This window comes from Astyanax mexicanus, chromosome 9 (genome assembly GCF_023375975.1).
Source record: "Astyanax mexicanus isolate ESR-SI-001 chromosome 9, AstMex3_surface, whole genome shotgun sequence".
Classification (NCBI taxonomy): domain Eukaryota; kingdom Metazoa; phylum Chordata; class Actinopteri; order Characiformes; family Acestrorhamphidae; genus Astyanax; species Astyanax mexicanus.
In genome coordinates, this window is record NC_064416.1 from 29006981 (window position 1) to 29034272 (window position 27292).

General features: G+C 37.4%; 1 protein-coding gene across 4 annotated transcripts in view; it reads right to left on the reverse strand.

Moving 5' to 3' along the window:
• Positions 1–1464: 1464 nt before the first annotated feature.
• Positions 1465–27292, reverse strand: part of LOC103044356 (FERM domain-containing protein 5) — a 147049-nt gene continuing 121221 nt past the window's right edge. For 2 of the 4 annotated variants that reach the window (XM_007235680.4, XM_022679778.2), the window contains exons 5-14: positions 25148–25245; positions 23864–23987; positions 22013–22100; positions 20548–20636; positions 19127–19190; positions 18795–18886; positions 12442–12516; positions 10664–10732; positions 9100–9206; positions 1465–3978 (exon numbers count right to left, since the gene is read on the reverse strand). In XM_007235680.4, the coding sequence (XP_007235742.2) occupies positions 3398–3978; positions 9100–9206; positions 10664–10732; positions 12442–12516; positions 18795–18886; positions 19127–19190; positions 20548–20636; positions 22013–22100; positions 23864–23987; positions 25148–25245 (1387 nt within the window). In that variant the 3' untranslated portion in view covers positions 1465–3397. The remainder of the gene's footprint in view (positions 3979–9099; positions 9207–10663; positions 10733–12441; positions 12517–18794; positions 18887–19126; positions 19191–20547; positions 20637–22012; positions 22101–23863; positions 23988–25147; positions 25246–27292) is intronic. The other 2 variants (XM_015602011.3, XM_022679777.2) reach the window with 2 other exon arrangements.

A 27292-nucleotide genomic window follows, 5' to 3' on the forward strand; every position in this document is an offset into this window, starting at 1 on the left:
TATTATTATTGATGCTGGTATTCACCAGAAAGAAAAAAAAGATGAAAAAAATGTAAATGGTTTTCTGCTCCCTTTAGTAAGTAAGAAGAACGTAGGAAAGGACTCGGACGATATTCGTTCATTACAAGGCTGTTGAAAATGCATGCATGAATACTTTTTCTTAGGTAAGAGACATGCATTACGTCAATGACTCTCTTTAACAATCTTTATTCTGTCATCTGCTGAATGTGCTGTTTTCAGATTTTTTAGGTTTAAAAAAGTGTGCTACAGTGTTATGATCCTCTGTTTCACCTTCCAGCTGATGGAGCTTTAGTTTCTGTTGATGGTGGAAGACAGCACCCAAATGGATACAAGAGTAACTGGTATATAGATATTGATATTGGAGCTGAGCGAGCTGATCGCTGATGTTTTAGTGCTGCCTCCAACGCGTGTTCCAAACAAACACTGCTGCTGTTGTTGGGAAGTCAATTCTAATGCTAGGTATAATATACTGGAATATATAATAAGGATAGCACTGTAGACACGTCTCTAAACCTGACGTCGACTGCTGCGTGTTAGTGATCAGATAGAAGCATGATCATTTAAATACCTCACCAGCAAGCTGGTCACAGCTGGCTCTAAGCCTGCGATTTGCCCTGAATAAAACCTACTGTATGAACGTGAGGGTTAAAGCCAAACACGGACATTTCCATCACCATCTTTGCCATGGTTTTCACTGTAAAGAACCCACAGTAACCTTTCCCCGCTTTCTGTTTAGACAAAAATAAGTATTAAAGGAACACTTTAAAGACATATTAATCCTTATTTCCATCTGCCACATCTGCAGCTGGCTCTTGTTAGCTGCTCCACACTCTATAATGAATGTTTAGATTCAATACAGAAACGTGTCTACCTCAGTTTATCTAGGGACTCACCTGCACTACAGACGCAGCAGATCAAATATCAGGATGAAATGTTTTTTTTGAGTGTTGCTTTAACTGAATCTGAATCTCTCTGTTTAATATTTTCTATATTCCATTCATTCACACTCACACACACACACTCATTTCTACACCAGATTAAGGGTAGAGGCAAAAAAACCAACAAAAAAACAAAACCCAATTTTTTTTTCCACCCAGTCCAAACAGCCATGCCTTTGTAGTCATCTTAACATATATATATACAGTACAAAAAAACAACTGATTCCCAGTTTCAAGTACATATTGCCCATGACATTGAACGGTAAACAGCACACAGTCTTTGGTCTAGACTGTGCAGAGTGGATGACATTGTGAATAAAGCAGCCCTCCTCCATTTCCCAGCATGCAATGCCTTGTTGAAGCACAAGTTGGCCCCTGCATGCAAAGGAGGCTTGCTGCTGGCTAAGTGAGAGTGGGTGGAAATGGACAGTGGATCTGGATTAAAAGCCTTCTTTTAAGCCTCCCCCGGCGATTACGCCACAAATTCTACACCTCGCCTGAAACGCAGAGCTAAAAAAGGTATAATTTAATCTTCAATAACAAAATAACATTTCAGTTCTGTTAAAATATACATGGAAAAAAACTGTCAATATATATATATTAGGAAACTAACTACTTTTGTACAAAAAAGTACAGCATCATTATTGTAATTCTAAGCAAATAGCATGATATCCACAAAGTACAAATGTAAGAGCAGGGTTGATATGGAATCGAAACAAACTTGCTGTCTATACAATAAGACATCTTTCTATTTACTCCTAGTGAAAAGAAAAAAAAAAAAACGGGACATGAAAAACAAAAAAGGAAAGGAAAGCAAAAACAAAAAGCAGGTGAACACCCTCAAAGTAGTATAACTTTACAGTATTGCACATCTAGCTAGACTGGATCTATAGGTGCTAGGTGTTTTCAAGAGGTCAATCATGGACACGTCTCTAACAGGTACTGATACTATTGGGTCACATGACAGTACACATATTTACCGGTTGGCGTCTTTACCCTTTAGAAAACCGCTTTATTGTCTTAGAAATGGATTTCTACTTCACAGTTTGCTACTGCTCACACATTATTATACTCCTAAAAACATAGAACAATTTCAAAATAATCTGCCAAAATACAAAACTTCAAGATACTTACAGTCTTTATTATTTAATGTCAACCTTCAGAACCCATGTCCCACTTTAATCCTCTCAATCCTCTCCCAAGCAACTTACACAATTTTACATCATATAACCAACACCTTACCACTGACCAGATCAACCAATGCTTACGTTATTTGCTGTAAGTTATAGCAGCCTGCGAGAAATGGTTAACGATTAAATGACGGATGAACATGAACTATCAGTGCGCTCCAGAAAGCATTGCTTGTCCTCCATTCTCACACGTACACTATATGCACAAAAGTATTGGGACACCAGCTCAGTTGTTCATCTATTTATTCTCTCTCAAATCAAGGGTACTAAAAAGAGTTTATTCTTCTTTTGTTGGAGTAACTGTCTTGGAAAACTGTCCAGGAAAGATTTTAGTTTTAGATTTTTTGGATCATTGCTGTGAGGATTTGTTCGCATTCAACAGAACGAGAGTCAGAGAAGTCAGAGTGTTGAATGATCACCACCCCACCTTATCCACAACTCCGCAACTCAACCAAAAAGTACTAGATAGAGCTCCATCATGCCAGAAAACACAGTTCCACTGTATCACTGCTCCACAACTCAGTGCTGGTCTAGAGTGCACAGTTCTATTAGCAGTACTTCTCTACAGTGACTACAAAACTGTGCATCAGCACATGCATCAACTGTGCATGCGTTCACGAGAAAGGGTGTCCACAAACATTTGAACATATAGTGTATGTACCTTTATACATATTCCCTTTCTATTCTTTCCTGCATCCACATAAAAAAAAAACTTCCTGCACCACCTTCGACAACTGTTTATCACAAACGCAAAATAAATAATAATAATAATAATAATAATAATAATAATAATGAAGGCAACTTTCTTTTGTTGCAACAAAATATTTCATCCCTATATAAGGAATAGTATCTTCTTCAGTTCTTTGAGTCAACTTTGCATTTTTTGTTCATATTTTATTAATAAAAATAAAACACCTGAAATGGTCTGAAATCTCAAAAAACAAGAAAATCATGAAAAAAATATTGTCTTTAATAAAAAAAGGAAAAAAAAAGAAAAAAGGAGGACGAAACTGAGAAGAACGAAGAGAAAAAAAGTAAAATGCAAAAAAAGGGGAGGACTGAAAAGAGAGGAGGAGAAGGGAGCTCCTGATGTTGGAGGCCCGGGGCGCGGCGGCAGGAGGAGAATCATGAGAGAAGCCAGGTGTTCATGGTTGGGGATGGCTTGCTGCCCTCCGCCTCTCTCCGTTGCACTTGTCATCTTCTCAACCCCCCTTGCGACAGGCTTTTTACAAGAGCTAGGCCCTGTGTTCACTTGTTAATGAGCAGCCCGCCCACCCAGCGAAGCTTGCAGGCGAACCACCGCCTGAGGGGACAAAAGTATTCGTAATGGAACTGCTCGAACTCTGGGGTCTGGCGGATATCACGTAAAAAGGCTACGTCAAGGTCGGACTCGGTGAGGACGATGAGGAGGAGGAGCAAAACAAAGAGGAGTCCGATGGTCACAAGGAGCAGACGGAGGACACTTAAGACAAACTTATTCACCTGTTCTGCCTCGCTGAGGGCAGCCACCTGCAGCGAGCCTGCCGCTCTGCTGTCTGCTCCCAGCTCGCCCAGCTCTCCCCCCATGGGCGTCCCGGCCTCCGACTCCTTCTCCTCCTCGATGCTGCAGGGGGCGCCGTTGATCTGGCGCGAGACGGCCAGCTCCAGGCTGTGCTCGGCCACCGGTGTGGGCAGCACGCTATCCGATGGGTTGTAGGACTCATCTGCGATCACGGCCGAGCCGTCCCCGGCCTCTGCAGCGTGACTCCGAGAGCGCGGGATGAAGGACTCGCCGTGGGAGACAGAGCGTACGGGTGTGGAGTGGGCACTGTCCCGCAGCGATTCCAGACCTGGACAGTACAGATTTAGTACAGAGAGGTACAGAAGGAAGGAGAAACACATAGAAAGCAGAGTGTTACATAATGAAATACTCTAATGCAAAGAATTACTTTTTAATATCAGTCCAATTGGGGATTTACCTACTCAAATACACAAAACCTGCGTATTTACAAATAGGTTAAACCAGGTGAGTTTCAGCAGATAAATGATCTAACTGTACTGGAAACTAGGGGTGTGCCATGTCGTATCATACACAATAATTTCGCCAAAACATCTGGGCTGATAGTAAAAACTTGCCATATTCTTAAAAGCGGTATATTTTGTATTTGTTTTGCTATTTACCATACTAACTTTTAAGTGTTAGTTTGCAGCTTGTATGCAGCACTACATAAACATCCCTTTATGTTTGTGGTTCATTGCACTTATTATAATATATATATTTTTTTATTTTGTAACTTTTATCTTGTTATTATTTTATACAGAATCAGGGTTTTGTTAAATTACTATTGTTTGCCTCTGATACTCTTATATCTATACTAAATGTTGTAGTAATATATTTTTGAAATTTAATTTCAAAATGTCAATATTTTGTCATATGGCCAACAATATAATTATCGCAAAAAAAAAACTTAAATATTGTGATAATATGTTAGGGCCATATCGTGCACCCCTACTATGGCAAACTATACCAGCAGGGGGCTGTCGAGAGTAACAGAAAGGTAATCATACTTAACATTATTCATCTTTATTCATGTCTGAAACAGAACTCATTAACAATGTTTAGGGTTTTTCCAGATCACCAGGTCTCACTGATTGCACAACATACCACACACATACTAACTGATGAAGAAGAGGGAAAGAAATGGGTGCCACAGCTCATTGAATATTTGACATTTAAGGAAAAGTGAAAGTTAGATTGCAGTAAACAGCAGTTTGCTGTGAACTGTATATTTATGAGCATGCCCACTTTTGTTGGTCAGCTACAGTGAAGGCCAATGTATTGCAAAAAACACGACCTTTTGAAAATAGTGCCCATTTCAGCCATTTGTATTTAAGCTTAAGGATTTGTATATATCTATGCTTTTTCTGGACTCTAAAGCATTACTGGATGAAAGTTAAACATACGCAAGCTTGATTTTCAGAGTGTGTGTCACAGCAGATATGTTACCCTTTCATTCTGGTGTGAAAGGATTAGGATTTCAGCTCCTGACAGGCAGCCACTGCTTAGTGTAGATTTCCTAATCACAGAATGAAACTCGCTCAAAGCACTAGCAAAGTGGCAATGAGAGTCTTTTCTGATTAAAAAGCCTGGCAGAAAAGGCTCAGAAGCTAGATTCAGCACTTTTTATTGGGAAGCGGGGGGTCTAAGGCTGAGGCCTCTCAGCTCCTATCATGTTCTACTTAAAATATCAGCTCTCAGAATGCACCAGAGCCACAGAGAAGGAAATACTAAATAAAGGAGTCGCAAATGTGGAAAAGATGTGACCCTGCAATATGGCTAAAACATGACAAAATGACAAAGATCAACAACAACAACAACAAAAAAGCCCAACACAATGGGACAACTTCAAAACTGCAACTGAAGTCTATGAATTTAACTAAACTAGCAACACTGAGAACATTAGTAGGCCACAAGTAGAGGAACACCATAATTTTAACACCAACATTCAAATCCCAACCATTAACCATTAACCATTAACCATTCCTAGACCTGGTTGTGGAGTAACATGCCTGGCATATTTTGTTTTTCTTGAGTCTTCCTGGTTTAACACACCTGATCCAAGTAATCAAGAGAAGACAACCATATCTACCACAGTTGTGCTGGAAGCACAGATGGAATGTGGCCTTTAACCCATCCGTGCACTGAACACACTCATACAGACTAGTGTGTCCTTAGACTTCAGTTGCTGTTAATCTGAATCTTGTTTGCTGATACAATTTTTATTTACTCGTTTTGCGCCAACATTTCAAACCTGGTTATCGAAACACCAACCCTGTTATCAATAGCCCAGTGCTCTGACCACTGAACCAAGAATTCCAGGTTTGGTTTGGAAACTGGAAACATTTCTATCAGGTAAAAACAAAATCACAAACACACACACACACACCTGCACTTGCGCCTGGAGCTGCACTGGCCATTACGTATGGCTGTGGCATGCCAGGCAGAGGAGATGCCTGCAACTGGTCCTGCTGTGCAGTAATAGCTGGGTAGAGGGGCAGCACACCCAGGGCCTTGCCCAACAGTCGCGGCCCCAGACTCAGCACACGCACCTTCACATCACGGTAACAGTGGTTGATCATGCGCAGGTGCACATTCACCCGCGTGGTGATGCGGATCAGACACTTCACCATGATTGAAGAAATGAAATATCCTAAGAAAAATGAACAGCAGGTTTAAGCGCTTCTAAAGTAAAGAAAAAAAGGTGTGTTTAAGTGTCGCAAAAAAGAAAAACAACCAGGGTCACGTGTCTCAAAAAAAATTCAGCTTTACACAAAATAAGCAAAATGAGTTCCGTTTTTTGAAAGAAAAAAAGTGAGCAGGTTCACAGTCCTCAGAAAAAAAGCAAAAATGAGTTCAGATGATTCTGAAAAATCAAGAAGATTGAAAAATCAAGCTGAATTACACGTCTTCCGTGAATGTGTTCATGGCCGACTCTGTCCCTTGTCCACTCAGAGGTGCCTGCAGGCCGCTGGGTGGAGGCTGGGTTACGGGTGCATCTGTTGGAGGTGACTGTGGGGAAGAGGTAGCGAAGAGTGTCTCCGATAGGAGATCAAACGACATGCCTCACTTCACCCCACACTGGGCCAGCATTTGCCCAGCCCTCAGCCGATCTCTCTCTCCACCCACAACCAGTGACTTAAATGGAGAGCAAGGCTCTGGCTATTTTCAGAGGCTTGGGTATTAATACTCCTGGAAGGCACCACGTCAGCACAGTAGGATATGTGCCGCTCCCCTCAGCCCCCTAAGCCACACAAACGCTCCTCCCGTTATTACAGTCATTTAAAAAAAAAAAAATTAAATGGTCTAGAGCTAGTTTAGAAAACTCTCTAGCATAATGGCATAAAGGTTTAAACAACAGCCCATAACTAATATCTAAATAATCCAGGAACAAACAAAATTCCAGCTCTAGCTTTTGAAAACAGGTGTTCTGGTAGTTTAGCATTGTTGGCCAACTTCCGATCCATCAGAGGAGAACCACACAGATAAGAGGTAAAGAATATCGGCATGGTCAGGGTAGGTGGGACAGACAGGGCACAGCTAGTATAAAAGCTTGGCCCGTGTCTCTGCATGTACAGAGAAAGCCCGAGCTCTACCAGAGTGGCTGACTGACACAGACATCTGTTCCTCCTGGACAGGGCCAGGCTCAGATTACAGCCTGTGCTGAACTTGTGTGACAATTTAGATGACAAGTTCCTGAGCAAAGACAGTGACTGCAGTCACTTTAATACCTGACTCCAGCCTCCTCTACAAAATGCTATTGTCCACAGCGTCACAAACAAAAGCACAAACAGTGATTTTCTTAACTCACTGCTATGTGACTGTGTGTTCTGCAAGGAAATCTGGTTAAAGGAAAACTTTATTTTCAAATTTAATATAGTAGTATATGACTGGTTTAACTTCAGTTGTGTATCTGTCATATTGTCATGTTGTATAGAAGCATGTGATATAAGCAGTCAGAATGAAGTTTTACACATTTAATGGCTACAAAAAGAGTTTTAGCAATTTTTTTTGTCATTTACCGGATTTTTTGCACTATAAGGTGCGCTTAAAGTCCTTTAATGTTTGCCTTGTGTATGAAGTTCACTAGTCAGGTTGTAAGAAGCAGTAAAGCTTCTCTGTTAAAGTGCAGAGTTTCAGTTTAGTTCTCCAGCACCGGGGCTGGAGTAGCATTAGCTGCTAACTGCTCTAACTGCTGTTCAGAGGTGAGTATTATAAACATGTAGCCTGTTAGCCACTAATGCTAATGCTCCAGCCTTAGTGCTGGAGAAATTCAGCAATCTAAGCTTACTTTAAAAAAACTGAAGCACTTGTTTTACCCAAATAAGCAGTAACATTCAGCGCTCGTTTGACCTAAAAATCATTTTTTAATTACAGTTTTGCTGTAGCTTAGCTTTACTTAACTTAGTTAGCTTCCCCCTCCACCACCCAGCGATGAGACCTGCTAAATTAGAAATTCCCTTATAGTGACTCTTAAAATGTACCATAAATTCTGATGCACCTTATGTATGAAAATAGACCAGAAAATAGACCTTTATTTATTGATAGTGCACCTTATAATACAGTGCACCCTATAGTGTGAAAAATTCAGTACCCCAAATGTGAAATCATGGATCATTATAAGATATTACATATGCCATATAATGCATTATATACATACAATTCAGAGGAATTGTTCAGAGCAAATAAAAATGTACATTTACCTAAATGTCAATGTAGACTGTCTGAATGGTTCAAGGTTTATCTGGTCAAATTTAACTCCTGAAGACATGTATGAAGGAATAATGGGACAAAATAACACCTAAAAAACTCCATCACTGGTATCCCCTAATTTGACTGCTTAAATTGTATTCTGTCCACTTTAAATCAATTATTCTTCTTAGTAAATCTGATTGTTTGTTTGTTTTTTAATACTGTTGCCATTCGGCTGCACTGAAAATGGTTACCCCCAATGTATTCCTGAGTGACAATAAAGGTTGAAGCTATGCTCAATGTAATTTTTTAAGTGTTTTGAGAAAGAATAGAATAATTTCATAGCGGTAAAAGGCTTTGCCAAACCAACTTTTTTGTGAATGTGTTGCAGGGAAGTTGATCATTTAAAACTTTAATTATTTTGGGATAATTTTGTCTGCAGTGAAATAAAGGTCATGGATAATGTAACAAACACTGCGTTTTTTCATACTGTCCAAACTTATATGTTTTGGGTTGTACTTAATTGCAAATTCCTTAAAAAGGTAGATATAACAAAGATAAAATAATCTAATAATCTTGTGATGTCCAAACTATTGTCATAATCTCATTACCAGTTATACTAAAGCATTTTAATTGACATGGGCAGCCAAAGATGTGATATTATTTGTGCTGAAATTTGTGGGTAGGCTTGTGAGTCTTTCTGGCTTAACTGGAGACTTACCCTCCATGATGGATATGTGGACAGCTCTCCGGCGAGTGCGCGGCACACTGCTCAGTCGCGGCCCGTGTGTGATGGATGGACAGCTTCTGCTGGGCACGAGGCCAGCTCTGAGGAGACACATGTATAAACACAGAGAGCTTGGTATCAACCCCCCTGAATTATCTTATTACAGTAAGAACTGTACATGAGCAGAAAATGAGGTGAGGGCCTCTACAAGGACACACACATACACACACATGTATATGCATACACACACACACAATTAATCCAGTAATTCATTTTCTAAGGATATTAAGTGAATCAAAACAGCTCATGGACACAAACACAGAAACAAACTAACCCACCCAAACAAAGGATGTGCACAGTGAATAATTTCAATATTCAAAATTCTTAGGGGTTAATAAGTATATTATTATTTTATTATTATTTTTTTTACCCCCCAGCCAAATAAAGAGTGAATGAGTTCAGTCATCAGTAACCAGTGTACAGTAAGTGTCAGTCATGGGTAATGATCAGACTTGATTTGGATCATTATAAAATTATAGAATAAGTGCAATTTTTACAGCAAGCTTGTCAGCTACTGAAACTCTTTGATAGCTACTGTGACTCTGGTGAAGGTTCAATCAAAACTTTATGTGACATAGTCATTGTTTTGCGCATAAGCATCAGTTTAGAAGCATGAACTGTTCAGACAAATGTCAGGTAAGTTTCTGTGAAAAAAGATCTAAAGATCTTATTTGGGCCACTTTACTTGCTATATGAATATAGCCTAAATGTACAATTTGTCAATTTGTAAACCATGGCACACAAAAAATAATTTGAAAGGCCTCAAAAAATGGCTTTGGACCTGAAAAGTCCAAAAAAAGTAAAAATTGTAAGTAAAATAAACTTAATTTATTACAGTACCAAATTGGGAGTTGTTAAGTCAAAACTGAAAGTAAACCAGCACTAATTAAAGTATTTACCAGCTTCAGAACAATTTTCATGGTACACTGACATATAATGCAAAGAATGGAATTTCTCACATTTACAGCTGCCAAAGCACAATTTGTAATAACAACGGCAACGTACCAATTCACTAGCCAGGGCAGCGGGAGTATATTGGACAGCGACCCTGACGACACGAGTTCGATGCCGCGTGAGGAGCCATGTGTTTATTTATTTATTTTTCCTTTCTTTTTGGTTTTATCTGATTTGAGTTTTGCAATGGGGTTCAACAACCATCTGGGCCCGTCTGTAGAGATAAATCCACTGTCTGATATAATCCTATATAACGCTAAAGACCTAGAAAGTGAGGTAATATATGTAATAATATAATATATAACTTAAGTGACACATAAACCATAAGCCATTTTATTAAAATTCTCTCTCTCGCTCTCTGACCTCTCTCTGTTATGTAACATAAGTAGAGATCTTAGTGTTATAGAATATTGAATACTGAATCATTAAAACAAGAAAAAACCATGCACATCCTTAACACTCACAGACAGACACATACACACACACACACAGACAGGCACACACACAGGTCTGAAAGAGCAGTTCAGTTAACAGTCACACATACCTGTGTATTTCAGGTGGCTCCCGCTTGATCTTAGCACTCTGTTCCATCACTTCTTTGGCCACTCTCCCGCTGTGATGGGATGAAACCAGACATACATTTGTCCCAACACCCACACGCACATCCACAATCACAACCACACACAATCACACTTCCTCCCCCTCAAAGTTCAATTTGTGCTGCTCCACACAGCAGCTGCCCTTTTGCACTTTAGAAGGACCCTTTCCTACCTTCCCCTTTCTAATACTATCCAATATAAAGGGGTTCAAGCAAATGGATGTCAAATCAGCCAAAAATGGCATCCAGCAAAGGAGCAAACATCTTTCATTTTCGAAATCCTGTCGTCATCAGGGCCGTCTCCACTATTCTGCTCAGACCCAGGGAGCTCTCAGTGACAGTGAGTGATGGCCATTACTGCTGCAGCACTACATAAGGTGCTGGAATTAGATTAACCTTCTGGACTCTCCACTCCTGAACTCAGTCTCTGACTTCTAAAAGCTCCATGACAAGACTGAGCAACCTTTTTACAGAGAAGTCACCATGATTTTATTACTTTCCAACTCACAGCCTTTATTCAAGATGTCTATGCAATTATTATGACCATTATTAAACAATATTTTCCTTCTGTTAAGCTATGTATCTTCGCACAGCAAGTAAACCAAAACCAAATTTGTATTTCTTACCAAATTGTTGATTTTTAATGTGACCCATATCCTACTTTCGTCTGAACAGTTCATGGTTGCAAAATGATCCTCTTGCAAAAAAAAGAGCAACGCTTTGTCACATGTGACAATTCAGTTCCATCTTTACCAGCATGGCAGGAGCTAACACGCTGGGCTTACTTTTTTGGTCTTGAGGTGGAATTAGTCTTTAAACTTGTTTATGCATTTGGTATGTAACTGAACTGTTATCATTTTTCATTATTCATATTTGAGAATATTTAGGAATAATTATAAAGCAACAAAAACACTACATGCTACCTGCAAGCAAAAGATAAATATATATAGTAATGTAAAACTAAATATTATGATATTAATGTACTTCCTGATTGTTATCAGCTTGCTTAATACACATTTTGGTTGGTAATCAAGGCATTGTACTATAGCACTAAATAAATATACCTAAAACGTCTTCAATTAAATAATCAGAAGCTTGCTGGCATGCCTGACCATCACAACAAAATGTATCCAAATGTAGAAAACAAATCACAGTAATAAGCAAGTCATTTTTTGTTGTTTACTCTCAGCTTTAAAAACACACATGGTATTCATTTATATTGAGACAACAACTAGACATTTTAAAATGAATGTGAATAAAATGATGGAACGAGACCTTTAAGGCCTCATTTTAAGATATTTTCAGATATTATACTTAATGATTTTACAGTAAAAAAAATGTGAAGAAGCTCACGTGTGCGCCCCAGAGCTGCGTGATTACAAAAATCACAGACTATTTTCTTGAGCCCAACCTGAGTTCGGGCAGAGAATCTAAGCTCTAGCTCGCAGAAGCAAACTTTTTCTAAAGTAAAGTAAAAAAAGTTCTCCACATAAACCCTGTACATTTGTTACTGTCATTCCTGTGGAAAGAAAATATTCTCCTGTATTGCCGCTAGTCTAATAGGAACCAAAAACCAGCTCACACACTGTCACTGTCACCTCCGGTGCCCAAGTGGCTTTAAAGTATAGTGGGCTTTATGAAGTAGGGGTCAGAGGTGGGTCCTTGCAGGAGGCTCTCCAAGTCCACTCTCCAGAGACCTTACACATATGTTCATCTACACTTACCTGTATCGGAAGCGGCTACCCTTGAAGAACAAGTTGCTGCTGGACACAGTGCGCACTTGGCTCGACTTCTCTAGCCTTAGGGACAACAAATGACATACAAGAACGGTAAGAAAAGAAATCACAAATTTGAGGCTGAAGTTAATGTGCGCAGAATAGCCAAAAGTCAAAAGCATGTATTGAGCATATATTGAAGGTATAATTATTTTATAAGGCACCCCCTTTTATTTCCTGATAATTACATCTAAATATAGCTCTTGAAAAAAATAAGAGACCACCTAAAACCGATGAGTTTCTTTGATTTTATCAAATTGAAAACCTCTGGAATATAATCAAGAGGAAGATGAATGATCAAAAGCTGAAGTGCTTGATGTTTTGCACCAGGAGTGGCATAAATGTATCCAAAAGCAGTGTGTAAGACTGGTGGAGGAAGACTGGTGGAGGAGAACATGCCAAGATGCATGAAAACTGTGATTTAAAAAAATATTTATTCCACCAAATATTGATTTATGAACTCTTGATTTCTGAGCTCATCTTTTTTTTTGCGATTTCAGCCATTTCTCATTTTATGCAAATAAGTGCTCTAAATTACAATATTTTTATTTGCTCGAGAAATGTTGTCTGTAGTAACTAAAAAAATAAAACGATGTTCATTTTAATCAAACATATACCTATAAATAGCAAAAGCAGATAAACGGATTCATAAATTAAGTGGTCTCTTATTTTTTTCCAGAGCTGTATGTTAAAGAATGTAGAATATGCCACCTTTTGTTTAAACCCACGCAAAAATATGTGACTGACTGATGTTTCTTGCTGAGTAGGTGTGCTGTTTAAGATTAATCGGTTAAACAATTAATAGCTTTGAACGTTTCCTCTCGGTCTGAGCTGTGGGTGATGCCTGTGAAGACAACACCTGCTGTTAAAAAGACAATGACGAGAAAACACAGTGACGAGAGTTCTTGATGGGAGAAAAACATGTAAACATTCCATTTTAAAGCTGAGATATAAGGAACTCAATATGAGCCGATATTGCACAAGCTCTAGGCATTGCTGATAAAACAACCTGGAATATCCTGAAATAGAAAGTAGCCACAGGTGTACTTACAACCAGACACTGAACAAATGGCCGAGGAGAACATCAGTTAATCACAGAAACATGGTGAAGAAAAACAACAGTCTGGCACTACCACATGATGCAAACCACTCATCAACAACAACTATCAGAAGACCATCGTGGAATAAAGTTCACATTCACACAGCAGGTAAAGAGGTCCAAATCCATTTAAAATCTGTTCACATTACCTTTTAAACATGACCTATATAGCTCTGGAAAAAATAAGAGACCACTTAAAACTGAGTTTCTTTGATTTTATCAAATTGAAAACCTATGAAATATAATCAAGGAAGAAGATGGGTGATCACAAGCCAACAAACAAAACTGCACTGCTTACATTTTTGCACCAGGAGTGGCATAAAGTTATCCAAAAGCAGTGTGTAAGACTGGTGGAGGAGCACACGCCAAGATGCATAAAAACTGTGATTAAAAACCAATTAAAAATTCCACCAAATATTGATTTCTGAACTTTTAAAACTTTATGAATTGGAACTTGTTTTCTTTGCATTATTTGAGGTCTGAAAGCTCTGCATCTTTTTTGTTATTTCAGCCGTTTCTCATTGTCTGCAAATAAATGCTCTAAATGACAATATTTTTATTTGGAATTAGGAAGAAATATCCATAGTTTATAGAATAAAACGACAATATTTATTTTACTCAAACAAATAGCAAAATCAGAGAAACTGATTCAGAAATTGAAGTGGTCTCTTATTTTTCCAATGAAGCTTCAGTTTCTCCAACATTACAGAAGCTATCAAACTGTGTTCAGTTTGGTCTAAGTCTTTTGTTTCTCTAAACTTTGACATTTTACTTTCAATCTGGTTAATCTATTTTAAACTGGCTGTTTAGTCTGTGTTGCATTGCTTTGAATAGTGTATATATATAATTTGGGCACAATTTGGGCATGTCAGATCAGATTTGGTGCACTTTTACCTGCTGTGTGACTAAAAATGATTAATGGATCTGCTTACAATATAAAACAAGTCAATGATTAAGCACATCATGGCTTCTTCTGGAATTGGCTCACTTTTTTGATGATGTAACTAATGCATCAGAAGAAAAAAATTATATGTACACAGAAACTTTATGTTTGTTGCTGAAGGTGAAGGTTTCAGACTGGCAAACTCAAATTGTGAGACCTTAACACAAATAAAAAACAGACTGAAGGACGAATCGCCCACACAAGACAGAAAAACTGCGGTCACCAAGAACATCACAGCCTGATTTGGGAACAGCACTAAGCAGGAGAGGCGGGCTCTCAGGAGGGTGCTGTGTTCAGTTGAAAACATCACTAGAACTGCCTGACCTGCAGACCATCTACAACAAGAAGCACTGGACCAAGGTCACTACACTAAATGACTAAATATAAGGTATTATTTTAAGACTATTTGTTTTATTTTTTGTAAAACACTTGATGTACATAAAAAAATAAAATAAAGATACATTTCTGGTCATTTCATATTCAACAGTATACAGCAAAAATGAAACAAAAATAGGTAGTAGAATTAAAAAAAAAAACTGAAGTACTAAAGGTAAACACATATGAGCTATGAAGTTGTTTTTGAATCACAGAAGATTATAGAAAAGGCTCCAATAACTCTATGCAAAGTGGTCAAAATCTGCAGTTTATTCAAGTATAGTGAAAACATATTAGATCTGTTTCTGCTCAGCAGGCCCTCTGTGCTTGCTCTGACAGCTTAAAGATCCTGGCTCTAAAGCTAAGACACAAAGAGTCTCAGAGGAACACTCCAGTGCTCCTTATCAGTGAGGCATTATGTACATTTACTCGAACACAGCTTTCACTGGAAACAAACACCCAGGCTTTCAATTATGCATACCCATTCACCTCACAATATCAGCTGAGTGCTCAGGAAACCAAAATACTGCCACAGACATTGCTTGTAAAGTATGGTAACAGATTTGTTTCGACTTTGATTATAAACAACCACAAAAAATCAAAAGAAAGAGCAAACTTGAGGATTAAACTAAAAATATGCATTCTAAAATGAGAATAATAAGTGTTAAAAGTGCATGAACTCATCTGTAACATGAAGCACATATGCTGTCTAGCAAAAGAAAAGGAATACAGGGGTGTCAAAAGCCCTTTTTAGAAAAGGCTCCTGCACCCCTAAAAGTGAAAGCATAAAGTTGTGTTTTTGTTGTTTTTTTTTTAAACAGAAGTTTGTCTCTGATGAGCTAAAAATCGTAGAAAAAATTTAAGAAGGAAAATACAGCAGTGCAACATAGAGCAATTTAGTAATATCATACTGCAGGCTGATGAACAGACACTGGTTAAACTGGAGTGAGAGAGGCTAACTGTGGTGCTAGTATTGTCCAGTTTGTGTGTTTATATTAAAGGCGAGGTGCTAGATTAGTACTGTCTGTGTATCAGCTAATTAATGTCCATTATGAGTTTTGTTTAGTGTTTCTTATGTAGCTGTTTAAATTAGACGAGATGGTGGAGAATGCAGCTGTGAGAGGTTTTTCTGATAAAAATATGTTAAAAATGTGATATCTATCTATCAGCTGAATAGATTAAATTAAAAGTGACACCTGACCGTTGTGCATGATAGTTTGTGTGTTTGATATAGATTGAAATGATTCTAGATAGATAGATAGATAGATACTTTATTTATCCCAAAGGAAATTTAGGAAATTTATTATTATTATTATTAAATGTTTTTACTCAAATCTATTTATTCTGATATGAGACACTCAGCCCTCCTGGGAACTGATTTTTTTTCACTCTGATCTAGAATCACCCTGCAGGGATACCTTATATCTTATCAGATTTATTTTGGGAAAATGATCACATAAATACAGTGGTTGTATTAACAAAGGCAGTGATTTTGAAACTGTGGTACCTAATGTATTGCATGGCAGAACATTTTTTTGTTTACAAATGTCATTTTTATAATCTTTACTCGTTCAATTGTTCTAAACTTCAGTTTTTCACTCTCAAAGCTACAGTACTGTAAGTTTTAACATCAGTTTGACAGACCTTAAATAGATGCATGTGGAAGCCTGTAAGATATGCTAAACCACGTGGTTACCTGCACTAGGATCAGTAGCTCAATAACTAGCTACACCCTAGTTTACCACAGTGCACTAGTGGTGTTTCACACTGTTTCTCAGTATGTGTATCTACACTGAGCAAAATCAATAATCAAGCTAAAAAACTATTGTGAAACTTATTAAAATCTACTGAAACTGGAGTAGAAAGATTGCTCAGTTTTTGGTAGAACACATTGTTAAAACATTGGCACTTCTCACAGTCCAAACATCTTTTAGTACTCAATCACTGCTGAAAGCTTTCTAGCATAATGCTGCACAGCTCTCTAGCTCACACTCTACCTCCAGAATGCTCTCTTTCCCTCTGACCACTGCACCCGTGAACCCGCCATGACACACCACTCTCCTCATAACTCTCCTGCAGGAACCCCCGCCCCCCTGGCTCGTACAAAACATCTCAGGCTGACCTGCACCGTGCTTCTGATGCGTCCCAGTGGAGCGGGCCAAGGACACTCGCAATCAGTCACTGCAGTAACACACACACCCCTCTTCCCTGGAGAAACTGTCTCCTCCCTGGCTGCTCCCCAGCCATCTCTCAGACCAAAAAGGTCACCTAGACACGCGCGAGGTGCAGCACGCTGTAGATACACTGTGACTAGACTATAGATGAAAATAGTGAAAAAAAGTTTAAAATAATAATAATATTGTCTGCCTGTGATGTAAATTTTCAGCATATATTTTTCCTTTTTATTTTTCCTCACTAATGTATGTATCCATTCTTCCAGAAAGACTCCTCCTATGGACGTCTCTGTTCCTAGAGCAGGAAAAAGAGTTTCCAGATGTATACCACGACACACTATTTTAGCAGATCCCCCAGTCCTGTACGGGGAGAGAGCAGGAACATTGAACTGGACAACATCTCTCTCCAGTCCAGGCCTAGGACCCCCTTTAAGATATTGTCTTTGTCTTTGTAAAAAAATATTGTATTACACCTAAGGTAGTGTCTGCGGGGTCTTCTTCCTCATCTTAAAGCATCTTCACAGCAAAAAGACACTGATAAACAACATATGTCTGCCTGTACAAGCTTTCAAATCATTCTGCTAATTTTATTATAGGAGAAAGACAACACAGATACACTCATGAGCTTTTAAATTATCAACCATTTACCTAAGTAAATGTAAACACTTTAACACGTTTAATCTATTTGACAAATTAGCTGATAAATGAACAAGTTAAATACATTTAATTTGCTAGTTTTATTGCATTTAGTTGCATTTTATTTCAGTAGCCACAACCAGGCAGTATTACTGCAAGAGCTGTTGAATCTAAACATACCTTAAATAGAACCTGTCTGCAAATGAGAAGCTTCTGAAAGACTTGGACTAATGAGTCCAAGTCTGCGTGCACTGATGAGTCAAAGATGGATTTTTTTGGTCCATATTGTCTGACCCAATAGAGGAGCTACTCTAGCTGAAATAGCTGTTTGAATGTTGGGTCGTGTAGCTGCTGCTGACCTGTATTCCATGACAAATGTGCCTACAATGAGCATCCAAATGAGCACCCTACAATGGAGGGCACACCTCAGAACATACATGAACTAAAGGATGACAGTTGACAACTTTGTGCCAGATACCACATGTCTTGACATGGGCTACAAGGTTAAAACTAATACTGTTTTGGAGACTCAGTATTAAGGATGATCAGTGTACGAATATCTTCTGGAGAGGGCGCCAGAATCCATTGCTGGGTACAATACAGCTATTTACACACAGACTCATACCTAGAGGCAACTTAGCATGTTAAATTCACCTACTATGTGTGTTTTTGAAGGAGAACAGTAACTAGAGAACCCGGAAGAAACCCACATGTACACAGGGGGAAGAATGTAGTGAAAATCAAACCATAACCCCTGGAGCTGTGCAACACACACACAATACAATCAGCACCAACCTGTCACCCGGGTGCTTTCCTTTTCTACTAGTACTGGTCCGATATCAACAGTGGCTTTCAGATTGGTGCCAAAGTGTTGAAGGTCTGAAATTTTGCTTGTAACAGCAGTTCTCTGATCTGACACTAATCTTACTTATGCTAACTCTAATTGTTCACTCTATAATTATTCATATAATTATAGACTATTTTCTTCTTATTGTGTATTGTTAAGGCAAATGACCATTTGTTGTTTTGACAGAGAAAAAATAAAAGGATGTGCCATATCAGTATTTGTACTCACTTATAAAAGGCTTGATTCTCCACACCACATTTCCAAAGGTGTTTGCAGGCTTCTGGCGTTGGAGCAAAATACGTCAAGATGATCTTTTTGTCCTAGTTTGGGGGGGAAGAAAACCCCAGAAAACCCAACAATGCTTACACCGAACACACTTATTACGTCACAAGGGTCTACATGGTAAATTTACCAGTGTTAAATCAACATTTACAGTGTTAATTTAACATACAGTAGTATTAATGTAACACTGGCAGATTTACTGTGTGTAATTACAAATATTCTAGATTTATTTTAACTGCAAAACCAAACACAAGCATATAAGCAATTTTGGTTCTCACCTCCTTCTGATTTGCATATACATGAAATGTCTTTCCCTCAAACTTGAGCTTGGTCACTTCATTCCTGTTAGGAGGGCAAGTAATAGGTTATTATAGGTCAATTTCTATACTAAGCCAGTGAAGCCATGAAATACTCTGTATGACAAATAACAAATAAATAACACAAACAGCATCAGACAAATACTGGATACAGAGTACCAAACATCTCTACAGTTTTATTAAAGTTACTTTGTGATCTCCAGATGGGCTACTTTTACGTAATGGGTCTCAATGTACAGGAAAAGCAAGTTTCAGACCAGCCTTCATTCAGTAGCTAAATTTTAGACTAATTATTACTATTGAGATTACATTTTAGATTAATCAATTTTAGACATGGGCCTGAAAAGACATGTGAATAATAGGGGTAGGTAATGTGGCTCTAAAATAATATTATCAAAAAATATAATATTTTGTGAATTTATTTCTGCAACAAAATGAATGGTAGTTTATTTAATTATTAAAACTAAAAAGAGTCACAAATAATAGTATTTACGACAGTTATAAACATTGTAAAATAGAAAGTAATGTCTCAATTAATTATGAATTGATACTAGGTAAGACATTATTTAACATTTCTAAATTTTAATGCTCAAGAATTTTAATGATTTTAATGCTTAACAATGAATTGCAACATTAGTTAAATAATTGTGTTATGGTTATTAATGTCTTAACTAGTGTCAATTAATAAGTAGTTGAGACATTCTGTAGTAAGAAATATTATGTACACTGATTGTAAACTGTTACCAAAATAGTGTAACAAGATGCAGAATATTTAGTGCATAGATATAAACTGCAAACAAAGCACTTATACAAACATGCACTGTTATATTCTATATATTCAATTATATATACAATTAAATCACATATATATAAATCATAGTTTATGAGAATTTAATATTAAGAAACAGTCTGCTAATGATTATACTAACAACATGACTGCAGTTAATTAGATCAGAAGTTATTCTTACAATAGAAAATGTTTGTAATTTTTGTGACTACCTAAAGTTATGTGCTATAAGTTTGATGCAGCTTTACAGAGCACTTCAAGTTTACAAACTTTATCTATTAGAAAGACTAGTTTTGTGTTCTCTTGTGAATGAGTGGAAACAGCCAAGGCTGCTGGACAGCACACTGACGAGGGATAACAACACAACTGTCTGTTGTTGCTTCCCAGAGAGACGGCAGATGGCCAGGTTCTGTTAATTGCGAACATATAATACAATATAACATAACCAGCTGTGTCCTGTACACTTTGGGGACAAACCACTCTGGGCTACAGTGACTCATCAGATTCACTCAGCAGACAGAGACAGAGGGAGGGAGTTCCCTGAGCTGTGAGACAGAAAGTTCAATGAAGAAAGATGATCGTGTTAGTTACTCACCATTTTAGAAAATGGACTCTTTTATTTCCTTGAAGCACAACAAAACCGAAGGGAGTGAAGGCCAAGAAGGCTGGGTTTCCAGACACATCCTGAAAGAGAGGAAACGTACAGAGACTGCCACATTCCTGTATGAGCTTCATTTGTGCTATTTTACAGCTTAAAATTACAGTTCAGTAGTGCGTTTAGAAGACAAGTCAAAACATTTTTTTGATAATATTTTGGTATAAGATTAAAACACACAGCAATATCTGCTGTTAATTCTGTATTCCACTAAGAACTATATATTCTATACCTCAGTAAATGTTGTGATCATATATGATTTAAATGTCATAGCTTGTTACATATCTCTGCACCTTATCCTCGCCACACACACTTAAATTGTACTGCACTGTCCTGTCTGTTAAATTGTCTCATGTCTGCTGTATTTATTGTATTTATTGTAGTGCTCTAGTTCTATGTTACACAATTTGTTGCGTGTCTGCACTTTATGTTATCTATATTCCATTGTTTTTTTTCAGGAAGAATATAATGTACTTTTTTAATTTTACTCAAAATCTGGTTAATCAGGTGAAAATGTCTGAAAACAAATATTCTGGTGCAGAGTAGGGGTGGGCAATATTATATCGTATACAATATATCGTGACACAGAAATATCATGATATTAAAAATCCATATCGTGATAGTAGGGCTGTTCTGTCTTAAAAGTAGTCTATTATTTACTGTGAAGCTTTAGGTTTATTTATTGTATAATTGTTTTAGTTTGCAGTTTATATGCATGCACTAAATATTCTGCAATATTTTTTGCGGCATTATATTATTTTATACTATATTATTTATTTTGCCACATTATGATTATACTGTTATACTATTATACTATATTCCTGAAATGAATGAATTATTTTAGTTTTCCTATATCGCCAAGTATATCGTTATCGCAAAAATACCCTGAAATATTGTGATATTATTTTAGAGCCATATCGCCCACCCCTAGTGCAGAGTTCATTTTAAAATTCTTTCAAATTATTTATCACTTATTAATGCAAAGAGAGAAAAAAATCACAAAAGTATCACACCTTAGTATAATTACATCACAATTGTGCCTGATGTCAACATCAAGCCTCGAAAGACTGTTCCAACTATGTGACCAACTGAGGCTACTGAGAAGGACACTCCATAGACAGTCCTACTGAGGACACGTTTTCCCTTGGTTGCAGCCTACACTTTGGAATGCAGCTATAAACTGATGTCACATAAAAAAAAATATTTAAAAACTGATTTTTCACCAAAACACAAACTATCCACAAAACAGCATCACTTAAAAAAGAAAAAAAGAGAGAAAGAGAAAGTTTTGCCTTTATAAATCCAAAAAGCCATACCACAATACACTGGCACTCAAGCAGAAATAATTTTGCTGTGGATGAAAGATACAGAAGATGAGAGTTATGTGAAGGAAGGACCATCTAACCTTGCATGGATGAGGATCTACACCATATGTCTCCAGCATCTGTGCTTTCTGCAGGAAATTTAGCTCAGACGTTTCTGGAGTCTGTCCTCTGCAGAAGAATTACATCATTAGGACTTGGGTGTAGCACAACAAAACTGGCTTCAAAATAAAATAACAAAATGAAATACTAATTCCTTGCAGAAAAAAACATGTCAATATAGAAATACATACGCTTAAAAAGCAAATGTGACAATCAAAATATACAGCTCTGGAAAAAAAAGAGACCTCTTATAAATGATGAGTTTCTTTGATTTTATCAAATTAAAAACCTCTGGAATATAATCAAGAGGAAGATGGATGATCACAAGCCATCAAACCAAACTGAACTTTTTGAACTTTTGCACCAGGAGTGGCATAACATTATCATCTTTTTTGTTATTTCAGCTTGTTATTTCTCATTTTCTGCAAATAAATGCTCTAAATAACTATTTTTATTTGGAATTTGGCAGAAATGTTTTCAGTAGTTTATAGAATAAAACAACAATGTTCTTTTTACTCAAACTTATACTTATAAATAGCAAAATCAGAGAAACTTATTCAGAAACTGAAGTGGTCTCTTAGTTTTTTCCAGGGCTATATATAAATATAGGTGTTTTGTAATACCTGATGGTATCGATACTCGTTATGGGTGATAAATGAAAAAGAATAAAAAGCCTCTCGGACATCTGCCTGGCAGTTCAAGTATCATCGATCCAGGATCTACTTACTAATTCATCTTTCATTCAGCGGGGACCATTCAGCTTCCACTACCTTAATGCAATGAGAGCTTGTGCCTCACGGTTATACATAAATCAAAAGATAAAAGCAACTCTCAACCAATACTCCCCAGCCACCTTTAGAGCAGATTCTGTTACTGAAGTGTCCGGAAGATCTGAAGCCTCTCCCACCATTCTCTATAGTTTCCGGACTGGATGGTTTCATTATCAGGTACAGAACAATGCTAACACTGGTGAATAGAAAAGCCTCCAGAGGGCAGCAGTGCACATGGGGATCACATATCAGCCTCAACTGACAGCATACATGTGCAGTCTTTCCTAGGTAGGAGCTCTCTTTACATCATTTGGATTTTAACCACACAAAAGAACATTATGAAGATGTGGATAATAATTGGCCTTTATAGAGATTTTTACCCCCAAATCAGCCAAAATGTGCCTACACAATTATTAATAAAATATTTGACAATATACTGAATCTTCTAATGGAAAAGGATTTGTATAAAATAAAAAGTGAGGTTAAAAAAAGTTTTTATTTGTGGGAACCTTCCAGATTGATAGCCATCTCTGCAGCAATTCAGCGGCTTATGTGTAATGTCTCATAAAATGAGTAAGAATAGGTACTATACTTGAATATACTTGAATGTTATACTGTATATGTACATATGTAGAGATGTCTTCTACAGTTCTGTTAGCTTGTTCTATGTGTGCAAAAATATATGAAAGTCAAATTTTAAATTAACATATAAAATGAGCCTGAATATAGACTTTTATTCATATTAATGTAAAATTAGTCCCATTAGTAGCTGGCATATATAATAGGAGATGCTTCTATGCTTGTGCCCTGGGGTATTACATGCATATATTCTGGTTATTTTTTTGTTTTTTTCTAATATTATATATGTTAATATGATTTTACAGAGCTAAATTTATACACTACACAAATTTACCTATTCTGCCACGCACCCTTTAATATTATACAGTAAATCCATTATGTTTCAATGTTTTAATTTAAATTGCTTATATTATTGTTGTTTTAAATTACTAACTGCATTATTACCTGAAACACACACACACAGATTACAGAAATGGTTCTTACATCAGCTCTGTCTTGTGGATCTCTGCGATCCTTCGCTCCAGTTTCTCAGAGTGCTTGGGGAAGAACTGGAATTTGGAGCTGTAGCCTTCCGGATGCTTCCCGGGGTCGTAATCTCCAATCTCAGCTGCGGAAACCAAGCCAGAGGAATTTACTCAAACACAGTCATACACATCAATTCACTATTCCATACAAAATAAATATTTTACCATGCAATCATACTGCTCTTAAGGGAAGGGTTTGTGTTCATGCATTGTTGCACTCATCCTAATGGAATACAACAGCATGTATAATGATGTGAATTTTCCACATGTGGACTACATGTAGAGCACCTGTATTCTGCACTGCATGTGAAACAGCAGTGTGTGGGCTCTGCTGTGTCCTGACGCTGTTCTATATGTCTCTGTGGATTAAAGAACACTTTGCTGTGCTGGCTTCCTGCAGCCTCCTTGATGAAGGCATGCCTGCATTGAGGTGACGAAGCAGAGCATGTTTAATTCAGAAAGGTTCTTCTAAAACAGCCCTCGCATCGGCCTGTCAGAAGATCCGCTCTCGCCCTTAGCCTCACCCTTTTAGTCGCCTCACTTTCACTATTCAGTCTGCTGAAGCTCGCAAATCTCAGCAGGCAGCTTTCACCGCAAACGTCCAGACCTTCGGCTGGTTTCCGCTCCGGCACCATGCAAGCGCTTAAAGATTCATTTGTACAAGATACAAGTTTATCGTGCTTCTGATCACGAAACCATGTCTCTGCTTTTACCCTGCAGCACTGCTGCTCAAATCTTAAAGACTGTGGAATCCACAGATATAGGAAGATATAGGAAGGGATGTTTGACATTCACAGCTTTTTGCATGTGTGTTCTTCGATATATTAAAAGTTAATTGTTTTATCAATAATACATCATTCTAAACCATTAAAAATTACATTTCATTAACTTATTTAATTCAATAGGCCAATGTTACACTGGTGAATCAAACTGCCTTTGGGTGAGTCAATTTGCACAAGTTTATTGCAGCAATGCAAAAATATTATATAGCAGTCCATTTTAATAGTATTATCTTTTAACAGTTACTCTGAAAAACACACTTTTAATATTTTGAATAATTTAAAAACTAGTATCCGTACTTCAGAACATGACAAAAGTAGACAAAGTCAAAACTTGGAAGTAGACAGACATATAGTTGGACAGTATTCACTTGTTTCAACATCAAACATGGTAAACGTGTAATATTTATGCTTCTATTGGGCAACAAAATAGAACTGTGATACTGTGACAACTCCAGCCTCACCCTGTAAGATGTAAGCTGCCAGTATGGCTGCATCGGATGTCTTGCAGAGGAGCCGGCCATGGTACAGATCTCTCTTGAGCTGCAGGAAGACAAGATACCTGCAAACAAGACAAGGGGTAAGAAAGTGTTAAAACAACAAAGACAAAACTTCTTTAAAAATATTTTTATCTTTCTGAGTAATCTGCAGTTACTACAGATCATATGTTTACAGATAATAAGATTTAATTATAATTATAATAATTAATAATAAGTTTAAAGTGAGAATTTTTCACACTGATGGCTTTTCTTACTTTACACACCATACTTTCTAAAGGTGATAGTCATGTTGCATAGAAAAATTAACGCTTACAAAATGTATTTATTCTCTTCACATATTCTTCTCTTTGAGAAAGAAACTCTTACGCGTTTCTGAGAATTGTTCACTTGAGTTTTATTTTTTGTACATATGAAAAGCATGCGCATCTGAATCCAAATTGAATTACTACAAAGGCCATTCAAAAACTTTTAACAGTTTGACTTTAAAAACACCAGTGCTGTCCATGCAAAATGTTTTGGATAATTATATTGCTATAGCTTAGAGATTGTCAGCAGACAAGAATATCCTGTACACTACCATGTTTTAAAGATATAGTGGTATGATTGGATCATGCACAGTCCACACTTTGTATTTGCCACACACAAGTTAACCTTGTTACTCTTAAAATGTTTATATTGGCCTCTCTTTTTTATGATTTTATTTACATTTTTTATTCCATTTTCTCCCCAATTTACAAGGCCAATTATCCAACCCTCTCATTAAAGCTCCCCCTATCACTAGTGATGGCCCAACACCAGGAGGGTGAAGACTAGCACATGCCTCCTCCCATACATGTGAAGTCAGACTCCGCTTCTTTTTAAACTGCTGCTTATTCAGCATTGCTGAGCAGCATCACAGCACACCCGGAGGAAAGCGCAGCAACTCGGTTCCAATACATGAGCTCACAGAGGCCTTGTGCTGATCGACGTCACGCTTTAGAGTGTGCAAAAAATTTGCTTCAATTCCTGAACAGCTGATACGTTTTTTTCATAACATTTTCTTATATCTAAACTAAAGTTGAAGGTCTTCACTTAAATCACATCTTGATTCCTTCATTTTAAATCCATTCAGGTCACTGTCTAAATTGTATATTGCTATTGTATATTTCTAATTAATTCACAACTGTAACATACAAATCAAAAATAGTTATCACAAGAGACAATTAAGCTTGACTTGATACAATCCCCTAGAGTTCATATTAAGATACCTGAAGTGTATCTAATCATTTGAACCGATGCTCATTATAACTGGCTTCAGGAAACCATTAGGGTTCTCTTATTCTTTTCTTGTACGTAATGATGGGTGGCCGCACCTCTGTAGCAACAAAAACCCAGTGGGAATGCGGCGATATGCTCCTCTTTAACTTCCCAAAGTAGGCCATTTCAGCATGAGCTAATTCACTTTTTTAAAAGGTTTCTGCTTAAGAGGCCGTCCAAGGTAAAAAAGCAATTACGCCTGCTCTCTAGATGACACCAGCTAAATGGCTATTGCTGTATCCACCAGTCGATTTCTGGCCTACATATCTGTTGCCATTTATATCTCCAACCTGTTCATCCACACGTGTGCGGTACGTTTGTCAGAGTCAAGGACACTCAGTGCGGACAGGTTAAATGGATACTACATTTGTAAAATGCAGTGTAGTGCACATTTTCCAATTGTTCCATACCTGCTGGTGTAATAACATCACTGTCTGTGCTCCAGAATTATTTTAATGCTGTTTTTTACACCTTAGTCTGGCTGATGGGGAAGTGTGTATTTGTTGTGTTTGTTTTTTTGTTTGCTTATAGTTTCTGATATGGACCGTCCTGAATGAAACATTTAATTTCTAAAGTTGTCCAAGCATTTAACATTTTTGATCCACAATGTCAGTTTATATAAATTTATTCGTTTTTTATTTATGCAGTATCCGCAATATATCATGCAACATTTAAATCTTATTTAAATATATGGTTTCACTGTTGTTTTACATACTGCTTGGCATTACATCAAATTATGCAGGGATTATCATTATTTTCTAGTCGTACCAATGATACATTATCAGCAAAGGCATATTGCTAAAATGGTTGTAC